This window comes from Nesoenas mayeri, assembly GCF_963082525.1.
Source record: "Nesoenas mayeri genome assembly, chromosome: 3".
Taxonomy (NCBI): Eukaryota; Metazoa; Chordata; class Aves; order Columbiformes; family Columbidae; genus Nesoenas; species Nesoenas mayeri.
The window spans coordinates 47,692,885-47,719,028 of NC_137544.1; the positions used below are offsets into that span (position 1 = coordinate 47,692,885).

The 26,144-nt window shown below is 36.2% G+C and overlaps 2 protein-coding genes across 2 annotated transcripts in view; both read left to right on the top strand.

Annotated features, from left to right (window-relative positions):
- FOXO3 (forkhead box O3) overlaps positions 1–26,144 on the top strand; it is a 247,925-nt gene that overhangs the window by 192,883 nt on the left and 28,898 nt on the right. The gene's annotated exons all lie outside the window — the stretch shown is intronic.
- ARMC2 (armadillo repeat containing 2) overlaps positions 1–26,144 on the top strand; it is a 66,832-nt gene that overhangs the window by 14,190 nt on the left and 26,498 nt on the right. Inside the window, exons 6-11 of the mRNA XM_080342082.1 lie at positions 8,795–8,865; positions 12,442–12,534; positions 15,073–15,248; positions 16,507–16,609; positions 19,025–19,248; positions 24,541–24,686. Coding sequence (XP_080198208.1) covers positions 8,795–8,865; positions 12,442–12,534; positions 15,073–15,248; positions 16,507–16,609; positions 19,025–19,248; positions 24,541–24,686 — 813 coding nt within the window. The remainder of the gene's footprint in view (positions 1–8,794; positions 8,866–12,441; positions 12,535–15,072; positions 15,249–16,506; positions 16,610–19,024; positions 19,249–24,540; positions 24,687–26,144) is intronic.

The following is a 26,144-nucleotide window of genomic DNA, read 5'->3' on the forward strand; positions in this document are numbered from 1 at the left end:
GCCTCAGGTGCACTAGTTGTTCAGACCACTGATTTAAGAAAGAAATGATTGAGTGGTGGGAAAGCTTTCACAGGTGGAGCTTTCTACAGTGTTTTCCAAATAAAATACAACACTTGCCTTTCCAGGAAGGTGCGTGTTTTTGTATAGGGTCAGAGGATACTTGGAGAAAATTGGGAATGAAGAATTATTTTATTTTTTTTCAGAATTTTATAGACTTCTGAAAAAAAGAGCAACAGGTAGTTGTTAATCTCTGGCCTCTTGTGAGAGAGAGAAGGGGGTTTAGGCTCGTTTTTGCAGCCTGCTCCAAAGGGAGTCTTTCCACTCTAGTCATTAGTCTCAGGATAAGGGCATTGGTCTCCAAATCTGGGAGATGTAGGTCTTGAGAGTCCTTATGACCAATTGAATGGTAGTTCTAGAATGGGATAGTATGGCATGCAAGGGCTGAAAAAGGAATGCCAATTCAGTCCAGGTAGGACTATAGTAACAAAGGATTTAGATTGAATTTTTGCTTAGAATGAGGATGCTTATGCAAATTCAAGTTAGGAAGATGAAGGTGCTGTGGTTCTCAGACTCAAACCTATTTAGGCTAGTATTTTAGATATTTTTTTATTGGTTAGAATTAGGCTATCAATTGTCTGTTTGCTTAAAGATGCCCTGCCACAAATACATATTGTTAATATTTTCTGTATTAGGCAGAAGATGCAAAGACTGTGAAGAATAAAAAGAGTAAGGATGTAGGTTTTTCATCAACCTCTATTGTTCTGTTAGGCCGTACTATTTAACATGTGCATGAAGTTCTTTATCAACAGCCTGTATAAATAGAAGGCTATATTTTTTTAATCGCTGGAGCCATCATCAGTAATGGGCTATGCCCATGACTGTGTTTATAGAGGAATTGTTATTTGTTCATCTTTAGGATGACTCAGAGTGTAGTTGGCCTATTTGTCAACATATTCTTGCAAATTACATTGCCTTTCTACTATTTATCCTTTCTCATATCAGTGGAATCAGTTATAGTTATAGTCTCAGTTATAGTTTTCACTGCATTTGTTTTTGTCTTTTCTGGTGATGTTACTTATGATATAATCCTCTACAATTCCTGAAATAATTTCAGGACATCTATATTATCAGTTTTTCAATAATTTGCATGCTTTTGAAAGTCTTAGTAGCTGAGAAACAGGACTGACTAGAAATTTGTGTCATTGGTTTAATACTTCGATTTATATTTCCTTTAGGTGTCCGCAAGTAATTTACTGTGTCTCTGTTATGTTTTCTAAAAGGAAAATAGTCTTTAAAAATTGGGCTGCTATTGTAATTTTTTTTTTGAGGCCCACCTATTAATTATTTCCACATCGTGTTTTTATCTGTCTTGTTTGTCCCTGAGATGACATCACAGAAAGGAAAGTTCAGTGGTAGTTGAGCAAAACAGGGACGTGTTCTCTTCAGTGGTTCAGTGAAGGTCAATTCTTTGCCTCAAAAGATATCTAAATTCTGTATCTAAAAAGACATCAAGTGTCTTTCAGGTGCTAAGTTATGGGTCAGGAAGAAATCACCTGGTTTAAAACAAAACAAAACCCACAAAAACATATTCCCTACTATTCAACCAATGAAAAGAAATACAGAAAACTAATTCTGATGTCCTTTTGTAAAAGGTCTGGATAGTATAATTAAATAGGAGTAAATGCATTAATCAAAAACGCAAATGCTAATTAGCATATAGAAAAAAATTAATTTCTGTGAGAGTGAATGATAAAATACTATTTTTTTTCTAATTTTTCCAAAAGCTGAAACCAATTCCTATTAGTTCCTTTGGCAAAAATACTAGGGTGTTGTTTACACTTCTTTTCAAAGTCTGCGGAACAGCGTCTTAGTTATTAAAAATCAGTAACTATGGTTTAGAGTTAGAACTCTTGTTTCTTGATCACTAAAGACTTGTGGTGGAAGAATCCCAGTAGCAGAGGACTTATGTTCTAAAGCAGTGGCTCTTAAGCATTGTGTAACTGAACGTTGTCTGAGAAAATGAGTCATGGTCTCTCTCACTTGCTCCAGCTCCACATCAGACTCCCCTTCTCCTTTGCCTTGGGGTTCTTGCACCACCTTGTTCCTTGCTGCAGACTCAGGGTCTGCTGCATCATATTTCTTGCTCTGATTCCCACGGTCACCTTTAGTTCCTTTTTAATTTTCCCGGGGGCTGCCATGCTTGTTTTTGAGATGAAGCTGTTGTGTCTGGCTGTGCCCTGATAAACCTGGTCTGGTGTCTTCGCACTGTGCTCCCCTGTGCTCCTGCCAAGAGACCTGATTCGTAAGATCACTGTTCTGAATAATTTAGAAGAATGACAAAGGTGAGTGCAAAGTCCTGCACCTGGGGAGGAACAACCCCAGGCACCAGTATGTACTGGGAGCCTTCCAGCTGGGACATGGATTTGTGGAGAAAGACTCAGGGCGTCCTGGTGGACTCCAAGTTCATAGAACAGCTCAGGTTGGAAGGGACCTCAAAAGGTCATCTGGTCCAATCTTTTGTGGAAAAGGGAGCCTAGATGAGATTACCTAACACCCTGTTCATCTGCATCTCGAAAACCTCCTCTGCATCTGGAGTATTGGGCTCAGTTCTTGACTCTCCAGTGCAACAGAGATACGGAGCTGCTGGAGGGAGTCTAGCTACTAAGGTGATGCAGTCCTTCATACAAGGAAGGCTGAGGGAGCTGGGACTCTTTATCCTAGAGAACAGAAGGCTTGGAAGGGGTCCTATCAATGTATATAAATACCTGCAGGGAGGGTGCATTGTGACACCCTCTTTGGTTGTGTGAAAAGAGCTCTTCCTTCTCCCCCATAGCAGGCACTCAAAAGAGGAAAAACTAGTTATTTACCTGTTCTTTTTAGAGACTTTTTGTTTGTGTATATGCTTTCACAACACATCCTTGCAGTTTTCCCTTTGTAGTCTGTATAAAATTTAGGAATCTTTGGTTGAAAGGAAAATACACAACTGCTTAAATAGCCAAATGATCCTTATCAAAAGAAGGCATGCCATCCTGGATACTGCTAGCATTAAAAATAAACTCACATTACAGTGCGAATGTAGTCACAGTCTGAATGTACTTGTCAGTAACATCTCAAAGAACTGTCTTTCTGAAGGACGTATCTGTTTCAGGATTACCCACAATCAGGGGGACTGAGCTCTGATCAAGTCTGAAAGAACACCTTTGTACCTGGTGGTCTTTTTGATACATCTGACTTGCCTGAGCAGGCCCTCAGAATCTGCTTAGCATTCCTCCAAATCTGTTGTTCTTCCTACTTAGTGAAATGTCTTGATTTTTGGATGCAGATACGTCACGTCTGGCTTTCCAATACACACAATGCGTGTTTGTAAAATCGGATGTTCAGAGCTTGTATTTATGTATAAACAGTCTGCATCTTTTACTTACTGTAGTGCTTAGGCTGTTTTTAGAGCCTTCTGTAAAGTTAGAAATTGCTCTCCTGGATGTTTGAAGAGCTGAAAACATTGATATATGAAGGATCCAAAAAAAATTTATAAAAATTGGAGTCATGTTTTCAGGTTTAAAATTAACAAGAAGAAAGGAAGTTTGTTGGGGCTTGAAGGGGATTAGTGGAGGAAATGAAGGAAAGAAGGAAAATGCACTGGGGAGAAATAGCATGACTATGGGGGGAAAATGGAAGAAAAAAGACCGGGTGGTGGTGGGAAATGCATCAGGGTAGAAAACACAAAGGCAGAAGCTGAAGGAGAAGTGCAGGTTGGGCACCCTAGCAGCACCCTCTTTGCTGGAGGTATCTAAGAAGCTTTTTGGTCACTGTTAGAAGATGCTGGACAAGTACGACTTTCAGCATCACCTGTTATGACTTTTGTATATTTTTGTTACATAAATTGCTAGCGTACTTTCACATTAAGTATGACTGGTTTTGGTTTTGACCTTATCAAAATAAAGACATAAAATAAAAGGGCTGTAAGGCCAAACAGTGAGACTACCAGGGGCTTAGATTTGCTTATGAGGAAGGAACTTAAAAGATTAGAACTGTAGTGCTATATATATAGAAAGTGCTCTGCAAATATAGATGCTAAAAAATTGTATGCTCATAATTACAGTTTTCTGACTTAAGAAAAAGGCACCAAAGAAATAAAGACAATAAACTCAAATGCTTTAGAAATTTGTTTAAAAATAAACTGAGTTCCACCCCCCCAACTAAATATTACTTTATTTTAGAAAATGCTACTAGAAGTTAGCAATGAGGGCAACATTTTATCAAGAGCACATGGATGATAAGAGATCTTCTATGTGGTGACAACACAGAGTAATGCTTCTTATCAGGAAGCAACTTCTGAAGAAGTTTTTCTTACGGTGTCTATACCAGTTTTATGTCTTCTTCTGATACACTAAGAAAGGAAGTTGAAGACAAGCTTTTGGACTAACTAGTCTATAATCTAGTTCGTATTTTTATGAAAAGTATGTAAACATATGTTCTATAAATTTTAGTATTGCGGGTTTTTCCAAGCTATCTTCCAGGTTACCTAGAAATGTTGCTTAAATATTGCTCATGTTTAAGATTTACTGCTATTTGGAAATTTTTGTGTGGAGCTGAGTGAGAGAAAATGCTGTTTTGTTATTCAGTCTTCATAAAGTCCTTGGATGTTAAGCCTCATATTCCTTCTATTTCTGATGGTGGAAACTAGTTTTGTTCTTCCAATGTCTTCAACCGCCCCTCATCCCAAAGAAGTTGCCTTAAGCAGTCATGTAGAATTTGCCAACAAGAGATACCCATAAATACAAACTTAGGGGTGCTTTGCAGAATCTTGTTAAGTTCTGGAGCACAAAGTTCACAATTGAGTTTGTTTTCCTTGTTTAAAAATGGAAAATAAATTTATTTCCAGACACCGGCTAGTGTCTACTGTGTATGGCTTCCTCACAGGAAGCAGCCTGCGTGTGAGTAGCTCACGGCCATTGTAAGACACTGTTCAGATTCTGGTTTACATGGGGTAGTCCCAGTTCCTCTCTCCAAGAGAGAGGATCCACAGATTCAGTTTACTTGGATGAAAGAGGTTCATAATCTCTGGAGGAGCAAAGTCATGTGAGATTTTGGCACTTGCAGAAGCAGATAGTAGGGGGCTAATGGCCTTTTCCATACACACTGCCCTTATCTTTTGCTCATTCTCCGTTATTCTTTGAAAACTCTTTGAAAACTAACCCTCACATTCTTCATCCTTTATTGCACTATCTCAGTTACTATGCTCCTTTGTTCTTCTCCCACTTCCATATTTTCTAGTTTTGCCTCTCAAAGTTGTAAGAATAGGTAGGTGTTACAAGAACCTTACCATGATGAGAAGAGAGAGTAGTGTCTAGAGGGAATGCCTTTCAGTTCAACTATTCAGAAAACACAATCGTGTTCTCTTTTCTTTCCAGTTAAGCTTTGCTACCTCACTGATCAAAGGTGCTTCTGAGGGACAATTCTGTAGAGCAGCATTAACTTTTTAGTATTAGGCTATGTGTCCCTGTTAAATGGTAACTGAATAATCCATGGGGCACCAGGGCTATGTCTGTACTAATAATTAATAAAAATTAAACAAAGAGTCTGGCTTTGTGGCCAACTGCTGTGTCATGGATTATGGTAATACAATGGAAGTATTTTAACCCTCTCTCCACCACGCAAAAAGTGTTGGCTGGGGATGCCCCTGCCTCTGCTTGTCTGTGGCTTGTGCACAGGCATTTGTCAAGGAAAGTACTGCCTTTCTTGGGCCAAAACTGTAGCAGGGACCATGCTGAGGGTCTAACAGTATGGAAGGGTGTGGTACAACATTCAAGCCCATTGCCAGACTGCTTTACGAGTAACGAGGTAGCTGGATTCTCAGGTGTTTAAGGCTCTGCAGTATGAGGGAAGAGCCCAGGCACTATTCCTCTATTGGGATCTTGCACTCACATTTGTGAATCGCACCTTGCTGTTGTGTGCAGCTTCTTTGGGGAGAACTACCCCAATTCTTTGCCTCTGGGATGCAGTTCCTAGAAATGTGGTTTTCCCTGGAATACCACTGAAGGTGTGAGTTTGCAGATTTACCATTAACAAGAGGTGCATGGCAAGAACAAGCAAGTAAACATCTAAACATGCAGAGTTTCTGAATAAATGCTGCTTTCACTTAATTATGCAGGGAAAATACTGAACACACTACTGCAGTGCTGGCTCACCTTCCTTTTGGAAGTTCACGTAGTCTGTATATATTCAAGAAAGCAGTGTTCCTCATTGGCACTACTATGATTGCCCTTATATGAGATGGATAGAGATGATCCAGTTGCCAGGTTCTTTTTCCTCTGTAAATAATCAGAGCCTCTGTCAGTTGATTTCTTGATGAGTCCCTTATCAGATGATCAGATTTCTGCCAAATGACTTTGTTTCCAAGGCAACCACTCTCTTGACAAGCCAGTTCCCTTCAATAGTAGGTAACATTTTTTAGAGTAGGTTGATTACATTTTAACTGCATAGTTCTTAACAAGATATTGCTCAAGTTTCAGCCTTACATGAAAGTGAAAAGATGACAAAGAAGCAAAAGTCTCTGTAACTAAAATGGAGTTGGCAGCATGGTAAAGATACATGAAGAGATTTTGTAATCTCGCACAAAATTCATAAATTGTGCACACTCCCTAAAGACAAGCCTGCCCACTAGTCATTCTTATGTATGTACTCAATGTATTCTTTTTATCAAAATAATGAGAGTTCCAGTAAAGCTGTTTAACTTGTGAGGATGTTTCCCAAAAGTACAGATAGTTCAGTGAATACCAGCAGTACAGCAATCTGCTTTCCTACTCGCATACATCTCTAAACTGGTTTATACCAGTGTTTAAGAAATCATAGGTTCAAACCAGACTTTTTTATTTTAATGCAGTTCAGACTGTGACATGATCTTACCCTTCATCTCAAATATGTGGTGTTTTTAGCTGGTAAGTGTTCTGGTTACCACATCCTTTGCTTCAGTGTCTTTTCTATTCAGCTGCTTTTGTTTCCTGCCAAACTTGCAGGTTTGTTACGGTTTCTTGGATTCATCCTGTGGATTTACATTTTAGGGAAAGAGGCACAGACTGAATATAGTTACAAAACCTTTTCTGAGGGAAGCAAACTCAAATATCCATATTCATATAGGCAGATAGTATCATGCCTACATACATTTCTGAAGATACTGATTTCTGAATATAGCTGGGTTAGTATCAGGTGGCTGAAGCTATTATTCCCTTGCTTATACAGTGTTGTTTCAGGTTATAGTCTTGATTTCTGGGATGCTGAACCTCATGGAATAATTTCTTAAACTTTTAAAGTTTGTAGGAGTAGGTTTTCAGATAAACGGAACCAAATTTTGATTTCTGTTAATACACTGAATTCTATTTATTGTGTGCTGTAGAAACCCTGGTTTTTACAGATGTTTGTTTATTTTAGGGATGTAAACACTTGTCTATTTTTTTAAAGCATTGCTTCCCCAGAGGTGTAGGAATTGCTGTATATGAGCTGAAAATATGTCAAGATAGTTTGTGTGCGCATTTGGATTTTGGAGCACTTACATCTTCATGCTGTAAAAAGAAAGCACTCTCCACTGTTAGCCATAATGAAGCAAGTGTTCCTCTGTAATGTGATTGATTGGGAAATCTTTAACTGATCACAGGGAGCCATCCAGTCCCTTTTGTAGGGAAGTGACCCTACAAGAGCTTTGTCTTTTATTCTGTCCCCATCTGTTGATAGGATGAGTTACATCTTCTGTCTGGACTGGCAGACAGGATTTAGGCGCCAGTCCGGCAAACCACTTAAACAACAGTTTAGCTTTAAGCCTTATAGCAACTAAATTAACAGGTTAAAAACCCCAGAAATAACATTGCTAACATACCACTATTACGTTTAGAAGGAAGGTTAGAAGATTTGGTTGTATTGGTACATGAACTGCAAATGGAATAAGAAGTATTAAATTAAACATACACTGAGCATAGAAAACATAGATAAGACTTTTGTCTTCAGTACAGAATTTAAAGGAGGAGAGATTCCTGTTTAATAGCAAAGAGAGTCTATATCTTGTTTAGTTCTTTTAGATCAGTGCTGCTTGAGTGTGTAGCTGGGCAAACAGAATAGATTTATTACAGATATATGTAGTAGTTTCCTGTGGCTAAAGAAAGACTAATCATACAATCAGCCGGAATTATGGCATTATTCACTGTCGCTTTACAAAGAAACGTCAACATACATGTTTCTTACACTAAGAGAACTAGTGACCACTGTGCAGTTACCAATAGTGCACAGACCTGAAAATGCTAATATTTTCACTGAAGGTTACTAAAGTGGTGTTTGTTTCTTTGAAAATTCTTCTCATTAAAGCTTTTAAAAGTGTTAATTCTATCAGAAGAGATCACTGTCCTTGTGAATGGATGAACTTACAGTTTTAAGCTAGTTGAGTTTATATTCAGTTAATGAAACTGATGATAAAGTAAAAATTGGCTCTTTCCGAGTTAAGTTTGGTTCAGCTTTCACTTTTATTGTACAAGTGGAAATGCTTTAGGTTTTGTGTTCCATGATGGTGACCTCTTGTGGTGTAAATATGTCAGCATTTCTGAAAGATCTTTCTGTAATACATGCTGGAGGGAGTTTTATTTATGTCATTTTTAATAAGCAGATAACCTACTAACTTAGTAAAATAAATTATAATCTTTTCCGATTAGTTATTAATATGTAGATCTCATACTGAGCACCTGTGAAGAAAGAGGCGTTTTCAGCATTCTATTCTGATGTATTCTGTATGTGTATGTACTGTATCTTTTAGTGACCAAATGAAGAACCCTGGCACAAGTTCATCATGGCCAAGGAGTACAGGCTGGAAGAGAAGAGTAACAGGTACTTCATAATACAGTCAAATAGAATTAATCTAAATTTTGTGATTTGAAGGTCTTTTTCTTCTTTAATCACTGAACAGTATTTTAGTTTTCTATATGTACTCTTTTTTTTACTGTTGTTACTAAAGAGAAACACTATTCAAGGGACTGTAGCTCTAAAAATCTGTTGATATTTTCCCTCGTTTTTCCCACATGCAGGCTTAAGAATTTGCCAGTCCATTAACACCTTGTTTGCCCATCACTTTTCGTAAACTGGCGTAATCGCACAGGAACTAATAAAGTTATGCCAAGCTATATCAGCTGAAGATACAGATTTTGGATTGCCCTGTAGGGATGCATTTTGCTAATTTTACATAACGGATTTTAATTAATTTTTCCTCATAGCTGGCACGTTTAATACACGGCAAGTGCACATTTGAGAATCTGCTATGGAAACCTGAAGTTTCTACTCTGCTATTATTATGCCTTATTACTATTTTTCTCGAACTGAGAAGTTACGTTATTCTGGATCATTCTAGCGAAGGCTGTAGTGTACTCTGCTTTCATTTCCTCCAGAGGAACTGAGAGCATTTAACATGTCATGGGAGTTAGTATTCTGTGTATTCTGTATTTTCTATGTTTATAAACCTTTTATTTGTGCTGTTGAAAAATCATGTGTGTTATTATGATTGTTTCTTTTTATATCTGCTTTTTTTTAACATTATGTAGCTTCCGTAGCTTGTGCATGCTATATCTTTAATCTCAGAATAAACAGTGGGATGGCAGAAGGAAATCTCAGTTGTTTCTTCTCTATAGTGGGGTCCTGGAAAGAGTGTTCATTTACAGATTACTCCTATTTTCTGATATGACTTGTATTTATACTTTCACGTTTTAAAGAGGAGGTAGACTGTTTTAATATTTATGTATTAATAGCCACTCAGTATTCCATGAAAAGGCTAAACATGGTAAGTCAGGCAGTACACAGCTTTTGAGAGCTCAGTGTTGCTAAGGCTCTTGTATTTACATGCTAAAAACAGCAACCAATAAATTTTGACTGATTAGTGATATTTTTTTTTCTGCCCAGAATGCAAAGCTGTGGTTAAGACCTGTGAAAAACTGAGACAATGAACTTCAACTTGCTGAATTCTTTTGCTTGAGTATTTTTACTGTTGAATTTCAATTTGCTCCATTATAAGGTTCAGGACAGCTTCTGCAATATTTTAAATACAGCTAGTGCCGTAACTTTTAATCAGCACTTAAAAATATCCCAGGACTGAGACAAACGCATTACAATGTATTAATGTTGCTTTTCTTTATAATAATGTATTTCCTGTTCATTCTTATTGCTAGGATCAATATTGTTTAGTAGAGGATTATTATATTTTTTCCCTTGTTACAAGAGATACTTGTTTTAAAAAACTACGCCATTATACCTTTTAGGTTGCTGTATATTTCTGATGAATGTGAGACAACTTGCAGAAGAGTGGCACAAAAAAAATCACTTGTTTTTGTTCTGAACTAAAAATTGAACGGCTTTTAAAATTTTTTTTGTAGTGAGAAGTTTCGTCATATCTGGAAATGCATACAGGAACTATTCTGTTTCTTGCTTAATAAAGTTAAGCGTGTGCATAGTTAGAAAGTCAGTGCCATCTTTCAGTTTGAGAGGTAGCTACAAATTGGAAACAAAAGAAATAATTGAGTCAATATGTGGGTTTTGTGGCAGGAAGGAACAGTGCAAACTATTCTACTGTTCTCATTTGCTGTGTTCTTACATTATCTGGAGCCAAACTTTCAATTCATTGCAAATGCTGCTTAGTGCTTTATTAATTAAGATACTCATTGATCTAAATAAGACTATTAACTCATTTGATCCAGAATACAAAAAGGTCTGCAGTTAAGTAACAATAGTATCACCTAATAACATGTACTTATACCAATATGTATATATGCATACACCAACAAGATATAGTTATTGTAATAACATACTTACGAGTGTATTACTTACGAAACAGCAGCATTTTTGTATAATCTGATGAAATAGATATAATTAATAGATTCATTCTGTGTAAAATATAGGTAGACAGTTAAATTTAGTACAGATAGGCAAAAAGAGTCTGGATGTTTTGTTTTTTTTTAAGGGCAGGCTTTTAAAATAGTCAGGAAATCTGTAAGTGTTTCACTGTTCCAAGTAATGCTCAGTAGACAGTAACTTTTTAAGGTCTGAGATACTGTCCTCATGAGGCAAACGCTTCAATATCGGTGTTCTCATATAGTACAGTATTTTTTGGTTTTGATAGTAAGTATGTTAAAAATTTACGTTGTCATTTAAATGCAAAAGCTAGTAATGAACAATAGGAGACACTTTCTGACAGATCTGTTACTTCAAAAGTTGTATATGTTCTAGTTTTAAAGGCTTTCTTTGTGTTTAGTGGAGTTGTGTTTCTTTTATTTTCCTATTTAAAAAACAAACAAAGAAACAGCAAACCAAACCCTGTCTTTATGACAACAACTTTGGTTGCCTGCAAGATAAGGAGCTTGACCTCATCTTGAACTCCGAAAATATGCCTACGTGCACCTTGTAAGCAATTCTTAGATCCTTTAAAAAACTCAAGTTGTGCAGAAACTCTTGCTCTCCAACTGTAGTGGGTCAGTGGTCAAGACCAGAATTCTGTTGCTTCACATAATGCCAGGTGAATGTGACAAGGATGTTCAGCAAGTCGGAATAATTTCTAGTAATATTTCATCCAGATGAAAGTCAGTCCTGGAATCCGTGTTTTAATAAACGATGTTTCACCGACTCACTTGTCCAACCTGAAAACAGATCCACACTCCCAGTCTTATTTCCAGAAGAACTCCAGACTGCTGATTTTTTGCTCTGCCATTTTTTAACTTGATATTTGCTGTCACTGTGGAGAAAATCTGTTGAGAGTAGCCAAGAAAACTGGGAGTTGGTTGCCTTCAAGTTTTTTGGCATATTTATTGGAGGAAAAAAAATCAGATATCTGTAGTTTGCTATTCATTTCCCAAGATTCTGTGTGAGAAATTGTTTACTGTAACAAGGAATAGGAGGGAAGCATGATTTTTACAAAATTAGAGTTGAGAAATTCTCAAAACTAATTACATGAAGTGGTTAGAATTGCTAACAAGGCCTAACTGACCAAAGAGTCAGTTAACAGAGCTTGGTGTAATATTGTGCATATGTACTAGATAAAATTGTACAATCCTAGAGGATTGTCTGTAGTATGGGAAGTTTTTAACACAGAATAGGCTGTCATGTGGACACAGAGCTGAAAAATAGTAGGACATGTTGATGTAAAAGTAGCCATTACCTTCCAGTTAAGCAATCAAAAAAAACATTAATGTCAGCAAACAAGAACAAATCTGGCTTTACATATCAAAACATTTATGCATCTATTTTTTGTTTGGAACTTTTTTTTTTGAGAAAAGGTAAATAAAAACAAAAGCTTGAATGGGTAGCAAAATTATACATTTTTAGACTTTTTTTTTGACTGATGAATAAAGTATTTGTAGCTATTTACTTGTGTAGAAGTTGAAACCTTCACTGAATATGTGCTTTTGTTTTGAATGTATTTTGAAGGCTTAAAGGATGAAACAAGAATAGATAAATCAGAAGAGGAAGAAATCTTTTGGCATATAAAGATTCTACCAATTCTGCATGAACTGGAGAAAGGTGGGTCACGCTGTTCTGGAAAGGGTGTATTTTCCACACTGTTTCCTGCAGTAAACATGGGACTTATTACTACAAAAGAATAACAGTAGTTGGACTCTGTTGTCTTGTATGCTTTCATATGTTCAGTGACTTCGCAGTGTAGAACTGGCCTGGGCAACTGTGTTTTGGTGGCCCTGCTTGAGCAGGGGGCTTAGACCAGGTGACCTCCAGAGGTGCCTTCCAACCTCAACCATTCTGTGATTCTGTAAAGAAAATACTGGCTTAGAGAAGATCTTGTCTAATTCAGTTACCTTATTTTAGACAACATAGCTCTGCCACCTTAGCAGTCAGTGATAAGGTAATAATTTTAAGAATAAAATACTGCACACAATTACCGTTTTAAGCATAGAATGTGTGTTGTTGAGTATGAAACACCTGTATAACACTGATTTCCAAAATATATCATTATTTTAAAGAGACAGGATTCTCATTTCCACATCTGTCACTGATATGTAGAAAAACAGCAATCAGGAAATTTGAAAACAACTGTGCAGCTTCACATTTTCTTTCCTTAATGCTGAGATTGTCAAATATGAGCCCCTGAGTTAGGGTTTTGCATAGTGAGATGTTTTTTGTAGGTAAGCAAAACATTATTTAGAGGTAAAATCTAATCATGTGTTTCCATTGTCATGAATGTAACTATGGAAAATCAATTTTCATGCCCCTTTTCTTCAGTCTTTACTTGATTTGGTTAGTGTGTTGGGGTTTTTTTAGCTTTTAAAAAAAACTTGATGATGGCCTATTTTTTCTAATAATAGATGAAATCATCTAATGATTTTTTCTCATTAGTAGTACTACAAAAACCTTAAAGTTAAGAGTTCTGCTGCTTCTTGAATATTCACACAGATTGTAACTGAACTGCATCATTTTCTGCTGCAGCTGCTTGTTATATTGCTTTATTTAGGCTGTTTACTGCACAATGACTGTTTCACCTATCAAAATGAATGTTAGAATTTCATCATTTTAGTTTTTTGAGTGGATCTGTTGGTATTTTGGTATTTTTTAATTTTGTGTGCAGTCACTTGCTTCATATCTTTTAGCTAGTACGTTGCACATGCATTTAGGTCACATTTGGTTTTTTATATTTAATAGAAAAGCCTTTTTCTTCCCCTTTCTCCCTCAAAAATATTTGCAGAAAACTTCCAGTTCAAAACTCTGAAGTTTAACCTGAAACTTAAGTATTGTGTAAAATCTTATGAACGTCATGCACTTGAGATGGTTGTTATGTGACAAAAAGAAATAGCACCCTAAAGACTCTTTTTCTAGAGGAGCAAACACTAAATTTTGTTACATTCCAGTACTCAAGGGAGGATAAGCTTCAAAAATGCCCCATGGGATGAGCGACAAGTAATTTTTGTTGACGTTAATTTTCATGAGGTGGAGTGGAGACCTTTCAAGTTTGGTTCCTTGCCACTCCTGTTTCACTGCTTACTGGAGCAGGGGGTTTGGAATCATCTTAAATTTTGTTAACTTTTCTGTCATGATGGGAGCAGAACTGAAATAGTTGTTGCTGTTCCTTGAGTAGGGTGATTGCAAACCGAGAGCTTCCAGGCACTGCTCAGCATGAGAGGTGGGTCCTTGAATGGGCCTACAGGTTTAGAGCTTTAGATAGAATGTTTTCAATTGTAATTTCCTGTCCATATATATTTCATCACAAGTGTTTTTCCTCCTTGAATATGGCTCTATTTCAGCTGTTCAGTACATCCTGAGTAAATGCAAAGTCAATACAGGTAGTTTAAGTGGGTTTATACAGTATTTTATTAGTGTCGTCTTATAGACACAAGCAAATGTAAGAAAAGAAAAAAACCCCTCACTCTTGAATTTTAACAATAGGCAAGACTTTGCCTTTTCTATCTAAACATGTACATGATTCCATTGTATTGAGATGCAGGTTTTGTAATAGTTTACTGCAGCTGGGTTTTTTTTGGTGTGTTTTTTAAATAGTGTCTAAGAGATTCAGGCTAAGAGGTAGATGACTTCTTTGTCAATAGGCCAACAGTCACTTAGATGTATCTTGCACATCTACTATGCATTAGAGAGTTCTAACAAGTTTTTACATTCACTTGTTCTTAATCCCAGCAAGGTTTGATGTATTAGGCTGTGTATACAGGCAGAAAAATATTCCTTAACTGTCTCTTTTTCAAATGTAATGTTTGGTGGAGCTCCTTAAAGAGTATGTTCAGATTCACAGTTTCCTGGTAGACATTTGGTCAATCTGATTATTAAGTATTGAAGGTGAGTTTCATTTTGGCTTTTGATATTATTTTGGCTTTGTGATTGCTTGGCTTAAACCTCACCTTTTCGAAAGAGCAGCGTAAAACTGTTTCTGAAGATTGCGTTGTCATTTTATCAGATTTATTGAGCACCTTTTTTTCTTGTTGTTGTGCAGCCCGTTCTTTATTTTGTTCTCACCTGTCTTTTTCTATTGAGATGCTCTGGAAAAGGTGGCACTGATAATTATTCTTTATTTTTCTCTGCATACCCACCCCTTTCAAGTAGAAGACGATATAGAAAATCTTTGTCTGGCTTGCACCAAGCTCTATCAAGCCTTGAGTGAAGGAAATATGCTTGGAAAAAGATTTAAAAGAAGAAGTGTGCTTCTGAAGACATTATATAAACTTGTAGACATCGATTCAGATCCACTTTGTCTGAAACTGGCAAAGATTATTCTGGCTGTAAGTGTTTTAACATGCTGTTTGGTAGAATGTGAAGCTCAAAATTGTGAATTACAACTTGCATTTAGATTTCATGTCATACTTTTAAATTGTGTCTAAACTAATCCTTTCCTAAACACTATTTCTTGCCATACAGATACTGGTCTCCAGGTTGGCACTTGCTGGAGACAATTTTTTTTGCAGGGAAGTTACATCTGAGAGAGAAAGGAGGGGTACGAAATAGCATAGTTGGTGTATGGTGGCGGGAACCTTGCTTAGGTGTGGAAAAGAGACGGTATCCTACGCTGTGGTACACGTGCAGGGATTTAAACAAAACAATCATTAAAAAAAAATACACATGGAAAGGAATCTTGTTTTTTTAACAATATCTTGACCTTATTAACCTTTATCTGAAAACACCATAATGGGGCTTTCGATGTAATGATCTGTTTCTCTATTATTTCTGGTTAAAACTCTCAATTAATTTGAGCTTTTGAACCTGTTGGTTCATCTTCTACTGACTATGTGTGGACGGTCACTGGTGAAAGGATGCAGACTAGCATTGTATTGCAGACGTTTTAGTAATTTGTGTGGATGGAGGGTTCTCCTTTAAGGTAGCATGTGTTACTCTAATCAGAAGATATAATTATGTATGCAGATACTACCTGGATGTTAAAAGGCATTTATAAAAAAGTTCTGTTACAGTTATTTTTGGAGAATCTTATAAAAGTCATGAACAAGACAATAAATTGCCTTTGAAATGCAGAGGAAGAGATTTGTTGTTGTATTTTTAAGATTTTTACTTCCCTTTCATGAGCTCTCAATGACCATTAGTACATCACAAGATCTTATTTTCTGATGTTTGCGGATGACTGCCATCATGATGTACTGTTGTACTGGACTTCTTTGTGATATGGCCATAGATGCCAAACCAGTGAATCCTACGCTGAATTTCTTTGTAAGAGTGAATTAGGAAAAAAAAAAAAGGTGCAAGTTACTGATATCCTACCTGCACAAAATACATTAAAAGTTTATGTATCATCTGTTACTTTAAAGCCAGCACAATTTGCTAAATAGAGCTTAAACCAGCTATGTTTCAGAGTCCTTTAGTTCTGCAAACTTTTCAGTTTGGCTCAGTGCACAGTCAGGGCTTCCGCTGGAATTTAATAGTTTTGTGAGAATACAAGTTTGCCGTGGTGTCTGAACTTATAAAATGTTATGGTGCATTTTTGTATGTAGATTTTAGTTGTGATTTTTATGTCTTTTACTTTCTTTGCAGATGAAAGTGGATGGAAAAAATCTTCTCAGTGTTTGCAAGCTTGCATTTAAAATTTGCAGGAATGACGAAAATGATGGTATCATTCGAAACGATAGATTATTGGGTATGTATTCCATTAATGTATATAAGTTAGATGTTGAAATTCAATAGTTAGATCGATCACCTTTCAAGAAACATTCTCAGAGTTAACTTGTGCACACCCTACAGATTGCCTGCTAGGTCAGACTAAGAGTCCATCTAGTCCAGGATTTTGTGTCTAACGATGGCAACAGGAGATGCTGTTTAGGGAGAGCATGGAGGCCTATATGTTTCCTGTGTTCTGTCTCCACTGTACTACCCCAGCATCTGGAATTGTTACATTCTATTAGGGACCTTAGATAGTGCATCCCTGCCTCATCCTTTTTAGTCTCTGTTTATAGATCCTTTGTTCATTAACTTGCCTAATTAATTTTTGAACTTTCTGATTCTGCCTGCCTCTGCAGTCTAATAGAGCAACAAGTTCCAGAAGTTCTCTGTCTGCTCTTTAAAACGTATCTACTTTTCATCATGCCTCTGCCTGTAGTTTTGCAGGATTTGTAAGAGTTTCTGCAGTCAGCTTACCCTCCACCTTCATGATTTTTTAAACTGCAGTCATATCACATACCTCTGTGTTCTCCTCTGAGGAATCTCAGCCTTTTAGCTGTCTCTGAAAGGATATTGTGCCATTCCCTCCATTGTTCAGTAGCTTTTCTCTATACCTTCTCCCACTCCAGTAGATCCTTTGTGACATGCACAGAACAAAACTGGCTGTGGAGGTCAAGATGAATCTGCGACAAATGTTATTGAGGCAAAATAATGCTGTTTGTGGTGTTGGCTGTCATCAGGAAGGATATTGAGAATAATCATTGGCTTTTTTAGACAATGGTTTTGGAGAATTGTCAGCAATTGCTCTAAGATCTCTTTCATGATTGTAACTTTGTGTCATACACATGCACTTTGTAAATATGAGAAATATGAAGAAAATGGCAGTGTATGATAGTCAGTATTGACTGATGGCCATTCCTTTCACTAAAACAGTATGTTTTATTGATGTAGGCCTTGACCTTGCAAGCGTTTGTTGCGTGTGCATGAGTTAAAGCATATGTATGTATCTGCTTAAATAGATGATGATAGTAGTCACGATTTTTAAAGCTTAGTATGCGAGTGTTGTCAGAAATAAAGACTGGATAAGCCTTTCCAGTAGTAAGATCAACAGGAAGGGACTTGGAGAAAAGAGAGAGCTCAGATGACTCAACTGACTTTGGATACTGAGAACTACAGTCTTGTAGTGATTAGTACTATACAAAAATCTGGTGGAGTTGAGTGGCTATGTCTGTGGAAGAGTTGGGTTTTTTGCTCTCATTTTCACCTTCACTCACTTTTCTTTCACTTGCTCTTCTTTCCCTGTATTTTAAAAGCTAATGAAGGAAGGAATGTTTTTGGTAGGGGTTGGGTTGTTTGTTTGTTTATTCACTCTTTATGGTTTGGACCCACCTTGTCCAGGCTGAAGACATGAAGCTGGGTCATCATCATGATGACATCAATGGCTGTTGCAGTCCCTGGGTTATAGATCCCGTTTTTTCTTCTTCTGGCCCTGTGACCAGCTCCAGTAGAAGAAATAAATTAACCATTCATCTCAAAATAGCTGGATACTGAGAAGGGCAGTTGGTGAGGCTAAAAGTTTGGGCATGAGCTGGGAGCGTGTGTACTTCATCCATATACGCCCTTATATTATACTTGAGGAGAATTTCAACTTGAGGTGAGACAGAAAAAACTTCATAAATCTCTTAAGTTTAATGAGATGGGAAAATGTTTTTATTCACCTGGATGGAACACAGGAAGCAGAGGTAAATATATGTTTCAGTGAGTTACTAGAAATTCAAAAGTATAAATTTGGTTAGGATTACTTAATTTAAGATACACCCACCAAATCTAGAATATCTCAGTTGGACTGTGAAGGATACACTGGGCTAACAGCAATTACCATTTCAGATACCTGGCAGTAGTAGCATAAAACAAAAATGTTACAGTAACTTTACCTACATAAAAAGTAAATCTAAAAAGGCTATGAGCAGACTTCAAATGTGAGATGTGCTTTTTCGTGCTCCATTTGAGATGCTTTGAGACATTTGATTTTTAAGTAAGTCATGGGAATAAACCTATTTGGAACGCGTAAAGTTCAGTACACAAAATTCCAAGCACACACAGGATTTCTGCAAATGTCGACTGAGGATTTCAATGATTACTGCTATGTGTTTACAACTGGTGCAGGTTCTTAAAGCCTGGGAGAACAAAAGTCAGGCCCATTCTCTTATTCATCAATAATTGTTTCTTGGTTTCAATCCAAACACCCAATTTTTCTAGCCCACTTATTAGAAATATATAATAAAGAGTTCACTCTGAATGGGTTTTTTTTTCCCCAGTTCATCTCTTCAGTGACTGAACTATTACAAATATAAATGTTTATATTAGACTTTCTGAATACTGATTTTCCTTTTAGATTGTTTGTTGGAGGTCCTGAGAACTGAAGATCTACACAAAAACCATGAAGCTCTCCTGTATTGCATGGGAGCTATAAAATTCATGTCTGGAAATGCAGTATTCCTTAATGAAATGGTCAACAAAGGAGCTATTGAAATGTTTCTGCAATTAGTGAAGCAGATTAATAATAATACAAAAGAAAATGGCACATATTTCTCCAAGTTGGGCCATCTATTAGTCCAGGTTTGTATTTACTTTTTTTCTGCAAGTACACACTTTGAAGACAAATTGAAAATTTAATTAGAGGAGATAAGCTAACCCTGCATGCTACTGACAGAGTTGTACCTATATTTGAATAGGCTTCTTTTTAAGTAGCTTACATGAAGTTGTTCAGGACCTAAGTTATTGTAGACATTTTTGTGTTGTCAATTTTAAAAGCTTTAGAAATTCCGAAGTTAATAGAAATAATTTTAGGTACCTAATAAAATCAGTTTCTTATTATTACTTTATGGTGCTGACAATGTTCTGGATATTATAGTAAACAGAAAAAAAATGTGTTCCCTGTGTAAATTATTTAAACTGAGATAATAAATGAAACCCAGTTCTGCAATATTCTAGGAGATTACCAAAAGCTTTTTATTACAAGCACAATGCCTTTTAAAAAATGCATATGAAATATAGCTACATTTTTTTGACAAAGTGTTTTTGAAGAACTGTCATTTAAGGATAAGGTAATTGTAAAAGCCAACAGTTTTTGAAACTTTTTGAAGACAGCAGGCTCAAAACTATCTTTTCACATGTGAACTACCTTGATGGCTATGAATTCTAATCCTTTGCCCTAAAACTGTTTAAATCTTAGTGTTTTAGGAAAAAAAAAAAGGTTATAAAAAGCTTATGTAGCTAAATCCTAAGTTATGCATAAAGGGTTTTTGTATTTGTCAAGGATTTGCCGTGCAGATTCCTGGCTTTTTTGTCTTTGAAATTATTGATTAGTGAATGGTATAATTGTAAGCTTTTGAAACTTCATAGGAAAAGAAATTTGACAGTTTTCTGAGGCAGTGTTTACACTAAATTTCTCTATCTAATATACTGGATTTCTTTAATTGTCTACTAATTTACAAACAAGATTTTATACTACTTGAGATTATGAGAAAACAGCTTGCATCATCATATTACTATTACTGATTTTGGTTGTTTATTTTAGTGAAGCTATGAGGTGTGTCTCTCCAGAATAATGTGTACAATTTAATACAAACATAAACAGATTGGGAGATGCTGCAAAGCACTGAGTGAAATTATGTGGCTTAATACTTACATTTGGCTAAGGAAGTCCCAAAGTGGCAAATTGCTGAAGACTGGGAGAATATATGATGAAACTGGAAATTTCGTGCTTGTCGTGTTCCTATTTTCTTTCTTATCTGATCCCATCATCATTAAGTTCCTATATGAATAATAAAATTCTTTTTTATATGCTTCTATCTTTAGAATTAGGAATGTTAAATTTCTTGTGGAACTGTGGATTTTCAAACAGTTATAAAATAATCTGTGCCATTTTGGTGATATCATACATTATATTCTATACAAAAATTGTATATGGGATTTCCAAGCCTTCTTTTTCAAGAGAAGGTGTACAAACTTCAGGTCTGCATGCAATCAAGGTTTTAATTATTTTATTTTATTAAGATTTTATTTTTTCTTGAAGGCTGCTAGACTTCGTAAATCCCAATGCTACCGTAGTGCTGCCTTAAGCGATCATTTTAGTTAGAAAAACACCCTTTTGAAAAGTATTGAGGAGGGACTGGGGTTCCAGGATAGATTTTGTTCCAAGTGTAATTTGCAAGATGATAGACAGTGACTTAAAACACCTAAGCTATAAGAAAAGTAGGCTTAGATGAAGAAGTAGAGCGTTATGCCTCGCATATGGAAGCTATGCAGTCGTTTCGGTGAGTGGAAATTTAGGTTGTAGTTTTGCGCGGGCATTTTAAAACCTAAATGAGAGATATGTATCGTGTATCTCTTGTAGTGTCTATGTAGTTTAAAAATATTTATTTTTCTGGTAGCAGGAAGGGGATGGTTAAAAGCAAAGCATGTTGCTGACGTTTGGTGACTGCTGTCGGCATTAATCATGAAATACATATAATTGGGAATCCTGTTGAGTAGAAAGAGAGAGAAATTAATGTTAAATAGATACAAAAAAGAAGTTTTTGCCAGTTGCGGCATTTAAAAATAACAAGTGATGTCCAAGGAGTAAAACTAATGAATCAGATTATTTTCAGCTGTTTGACTAGCCGTCTGATCTTCCCCACAACTTTGCAGAAATGTTTTTTCTTCCATCATTGTCAGGTGGATAAATTTAATTTTTTAAATCAAGGGTTTAATTTGCAAATGTGTGAAAGGAAAATGTTATATTTTACACTTTTTTTTGGGGGGGGGGGCATTATTATCTCTGCTGTTTTCAGCATGATTGGAAGTGTAGCAAAATTATTTTGTAGAGTTGGAACAGATTGGCCCTTTCTGACAAGGCCTTGAGTATAGTGACATCTGTCTCTCGTTGAGGTTGCTGTGTCACTTCTTGTATTCTCTTCTGTAGTAGTACGGATACTTCCTTTTTCTTCCTCTGGGGGGAAGCAGTGATTCCTGCTGCTATGGAATTCCTGTGTGATTTTCTCCTTTCAGTTTCTTCAACAAATCTACATTAATATGTGCCATTTCTTCCACGTGAGTTAATTGTTCAGTCATCATAGACAGATGCAGGAATAGTTCTGTTTTCAGGGATATAGTATCGAAGAAAGTTTCTTCACTGACTCATGTTTAAAGAATAAAGGGAGTTTTTGTGGCATACTTTAACTTGTAGCAAAAGATCAAATATCCAGTGGCATAAAGTAATAATGAATAAATACAAGTCTCCAGGAAATGAGGGCAAATTATACTGGAGGAGAAAACCACGTGTAATAGTTACAGTGGTCTCTGAGGGAGACTCTGCCATCTCTTACTGAAGTAGCTCAGTTAACTCGGACAAACTCTTCATTCTTTAACCGTGCAATTGCACAATCACCAGATGGCAGTGTTATACATAATCTTGCCAGGTCCTTTTAGTGGGAATAAAGTCCCTCTGATTTCTTTGTTGTTACACAATGGATTTTATTCAGAAGTCCCACAATACAACAATAAAAATGTTTGTAATAGTAATTATTTTTCCTTAATAGAGGACGTGAAACCAAGGTAATCTTTGACTCATTTTATATTGCTTCACCTGATCGTCTGATCGTATTTATACGAAATATGGTAATGTTCATTCAAAGGCCGAGACTTACCAAGTGTCACTGGCAAGACTTAACAAGTATTCCGAGTTCCTTAATTGAAAAGCACTTAAATGTCGTCTTCTTTAAAAATAGCATTTGTCTGCTGTTAAATTTTCTGTTTGGGTGAATTTGATCTTTCGCGTGGCAATATAAGGATTAGGGCTGGTGGGGATTGCTAGAGCGAATTGTTATGCATTTCTCCCTGAATCACGGTGTCTGCTTGAAGCAATCAGTGTATCTCTTGAATTCATCTGCAGTTTGGGTAGCTTCTATCATTTTTTAATTTGTACTCTTCACTTGCATACTAGTTTTTCTTTTGTGCACATATACTTCTATGAACTTCTGAATTTCATTATCTCACACATTTAAGTGTATATGTTATTTTAAATTGCTTTTCCTTTCCAGCCTGTCTTTGTGTGATGATGCCTCTTCATAGAATTTACTTCTGGGGTGTTTTGAACTATCTGTCTCAGGCAGTGAAAAATTTTACTCTCTTTTTGGAGGCCTCTGCACAATTATCTATTGAAAGTTTGAACAACACTTTTAATATGTGGCTTATCCTTATTTTTCTTCATTGCAAAGTTTAGCCAGAACTCAACAAATACCATCCTAGGCTGACTGTGAACGTCTTTTATGTGAGTGTTGAATGGAGTCTTCTGTGTCTGTTCCATTTGGTAGGAAATTTTCCACCAAAATTTTTGAATAGCAAAGTATTAGATCAGAATATTTTTATTTTAAAATATTTATTTCAGGATTGTGTTGATTTTTGAAGCATCATGACTTGTGAAAGAATGCATATCTGGAAATATGTTTTTGCAGTTGTTTAGTTAAAGTAAAAAACTCCAGGTATATTCTTAAAATATGAGGTAAAAGCAAATGGCTTCCATAGGTTCAATTGATGTTTATTCTGAATGTAGTATACATTCCATATTTAGTGCTGAAGCTGAATCCATTCACATATCACATTCATATTGGCACATAATTTTTTTCCCTCTGTACCTTGCTTCTCCATTTTGCCACATTGCTCCCTCTCCTATTGTTCCATTACAGGACATCTTGAATTGTGTTTTCATTCTTCATTCATGTTGTAACTGAGGACATGCACATTTTGTCACATTTGTTGAAGTAGGACAGTAAATTAAAAGCTGCCGAACAATGGACAAGGTAGTACATAGAATCCTTCAAGCAAAAGTTCCTCAAACACAACAACTTAACCTGCTCTCTGTCAGATTTTTCCTTTAAAGTTAGCATTTACATATCTTTGGACAAGCAGTCCAATTCAGCGATAAATACTTAATTTTTAGAGTTTTTTTGTGATTATAGACAATTTGAACAGATAGTCTTTGTATCTTGTCAAACTACATTTATAACCAAATTAAGTTAAATACCTTACTCTTAAAATAAGGAAAATTTGAAGAATACCCACATTCACATTAGATTAAATGACTTCACATTAATTTTATAGTAAGTTCTGGTTTAGATCCACAGTTAACCTACATGTCCTTGCCTGTCTGACCTTGGCATTTGAATACCCTTATCTTGGAAAAGAACCAGAGCATTTCAAAATATGCAATAGCTGATTCATTTTGCATATCTACAAGTGATAGATATTTTATCCTTAAGACTCCTTGAAATAGAACAGTATCTTCTGAAAGTTTCTCCAAAATAAACATGAGGACTTAAGCTTTACATTTCTATACTGTTTGAATAGTAGATTTCTCTTGATTAGCTTTTTAATTTTTTAATAAAAATAAATTTTATTGTCTTTAAAATCAATTGATCTGAGTTTGCAACTTACAGTTATTATCAAAATATATGCTATGTATCAGTATTAATTTGCAAGACTTAAATATAAATTTGTGAGATCAGACATTATGCAAAAAAAACCACTTTATCCACAGGATTTCACCTAATTTCCCATTGGTGTATGGCTGTATACATGCACACAAGATTTTAAAGATCATGTTTCCCTCAAAGGAGGAGGTTACAAGCAGGCAAAGGCCAGCATATCAGTCTTTCATTTCCAAACAATTATTTCAATATACACAATTTTGTTACATACACATTTCCCATTGTAATTTATTGGTAGATACCCACCTGCAGAATGTTCCCAGGGCATTCACACTGCCTTAGATGTTACAAAGGAGATACGAGCTTTATTACATTTTCAAAACAGCGTGGATTCTGTTGTAAACAGCTGTGATTAATAAACCTTTCGATATCCTCCATGCAGCTGACAGCGACTTTGCGAAACTTGGCTGAGTCGCCCCCGGCAAGGCAGCAGCTCATTTGCAGGGGAGCAGCCGCTGAGCTCTGCGTGGCGCTAGAGCAGCGTATGAGCGACAAGGACGTGTGCACCTATATCATCAGGATATTCAGGTATGCATAGAACACGGTGCTGTTGCTGCAAGCAGGCAAGTCAGTGTTACTGCCTTGAGGAGGGCAGGATCAAACACTAGAATGGGAAGGATTACATTGATTTTTTTTTTTTAAAGATCTGTGTAGTTTTTGATGATTTTGTATGGTAACTGTGTTAATTAATGCTGATAGAATTGTTTAATTGTAGCCATACAACCCTGCATTCATTATCCCTGTTAAAAGTGTTTTGTTGTATCGTGTTATTCTTTGATCCCACAGATTCTGAGTTTTTTAAAGTACCATTTCTCATATTTTAAAGCTACATACATTATTGTATATTTATTAATCCTATTTTAGTCCATGTTTTTAAAAATGAATGACAGAAATTACACAAGCTTAAGTTATGTTGGGGACTGTGTATTGTGAAATAAAATACGGAGAAGAGAAAATGTGATCAGCATGCATTGTACTGAGCTGTCACAGAGATTAGTCTGTGGGTTCAGGTCTCCAGTGTACAGATGGAAGCACTGGAAGAATCTCAGTTTTATGAGCAGCTCAGTGGTGGTTTCCCAAGATGTGCTTTTTAGAGGGAGACGGGTATGAGTGAACCACCCAAAAAGATCCTTTTGTAAGCACTGACTTGCAATATCCAATGCTAAATGGACTTGCAAACAGCTGAAGGATTTTTGAAGAAGTTGTGAAATTAACTGTTGGTAATTTCAGGAGAAGTTGATTTATAACCATGATTTATGAATGCTCTTCTGGATGAAGTATTTGCCATTGCTGTTTTGTCATTTTCATGAGTCATGTTGCCTGTGGCTCCACGTTCATTGAGTCACTCTGCTATGGACTTCTCTTCCTGTTCAGCTCCTCCAAATTATCTATCACTTTCACCTTGCTAGATGAGAACTGGTCGTGTTTTGAAGAGCAGGTACATAAGAGACTCTCGTTCCTTCCTCTCCACAGCTGAAAACAGGCAAATCCAGTCCTTTGCCTTTTGTGCTACCTGCAAAGCACGTGAATCGCCTCCCAGATTCCATGCCAGCTTGTCCACATCTGTCTCTCTAATTTTGTTCCTGAAAATGAGTTGAGTTCTAGCAATTATTACAGCACTTTGAGCATATTTACTTCTTCTAAGGAGAGAGCATTTCTTTTACTTGGAAAATGCCATGAAGAGTGGGGTAATGGCTTTGTAATTAAATGTAATTGATACATTGTAATTCTGACAAGGACATTTACTTGATCTAGAATTCAATATGGAGTAAAAGTAATTGTCTTAAAGTTTCCTAGTGCTTCAATTTTTTTTTGCTTAAGTTTAGTGAACTGCATACTCTGAGGATACAAATTAGCCATAAAATCAATTTAATTAGCTTCCTGGAAATTGCGGTCACAAAAACCAAAACAAAACAAAATTATACTATGCAGCACAGACCACAAATTTGAATTTTGTCTTCTAGTAATGTAAAATTATTATTCTTT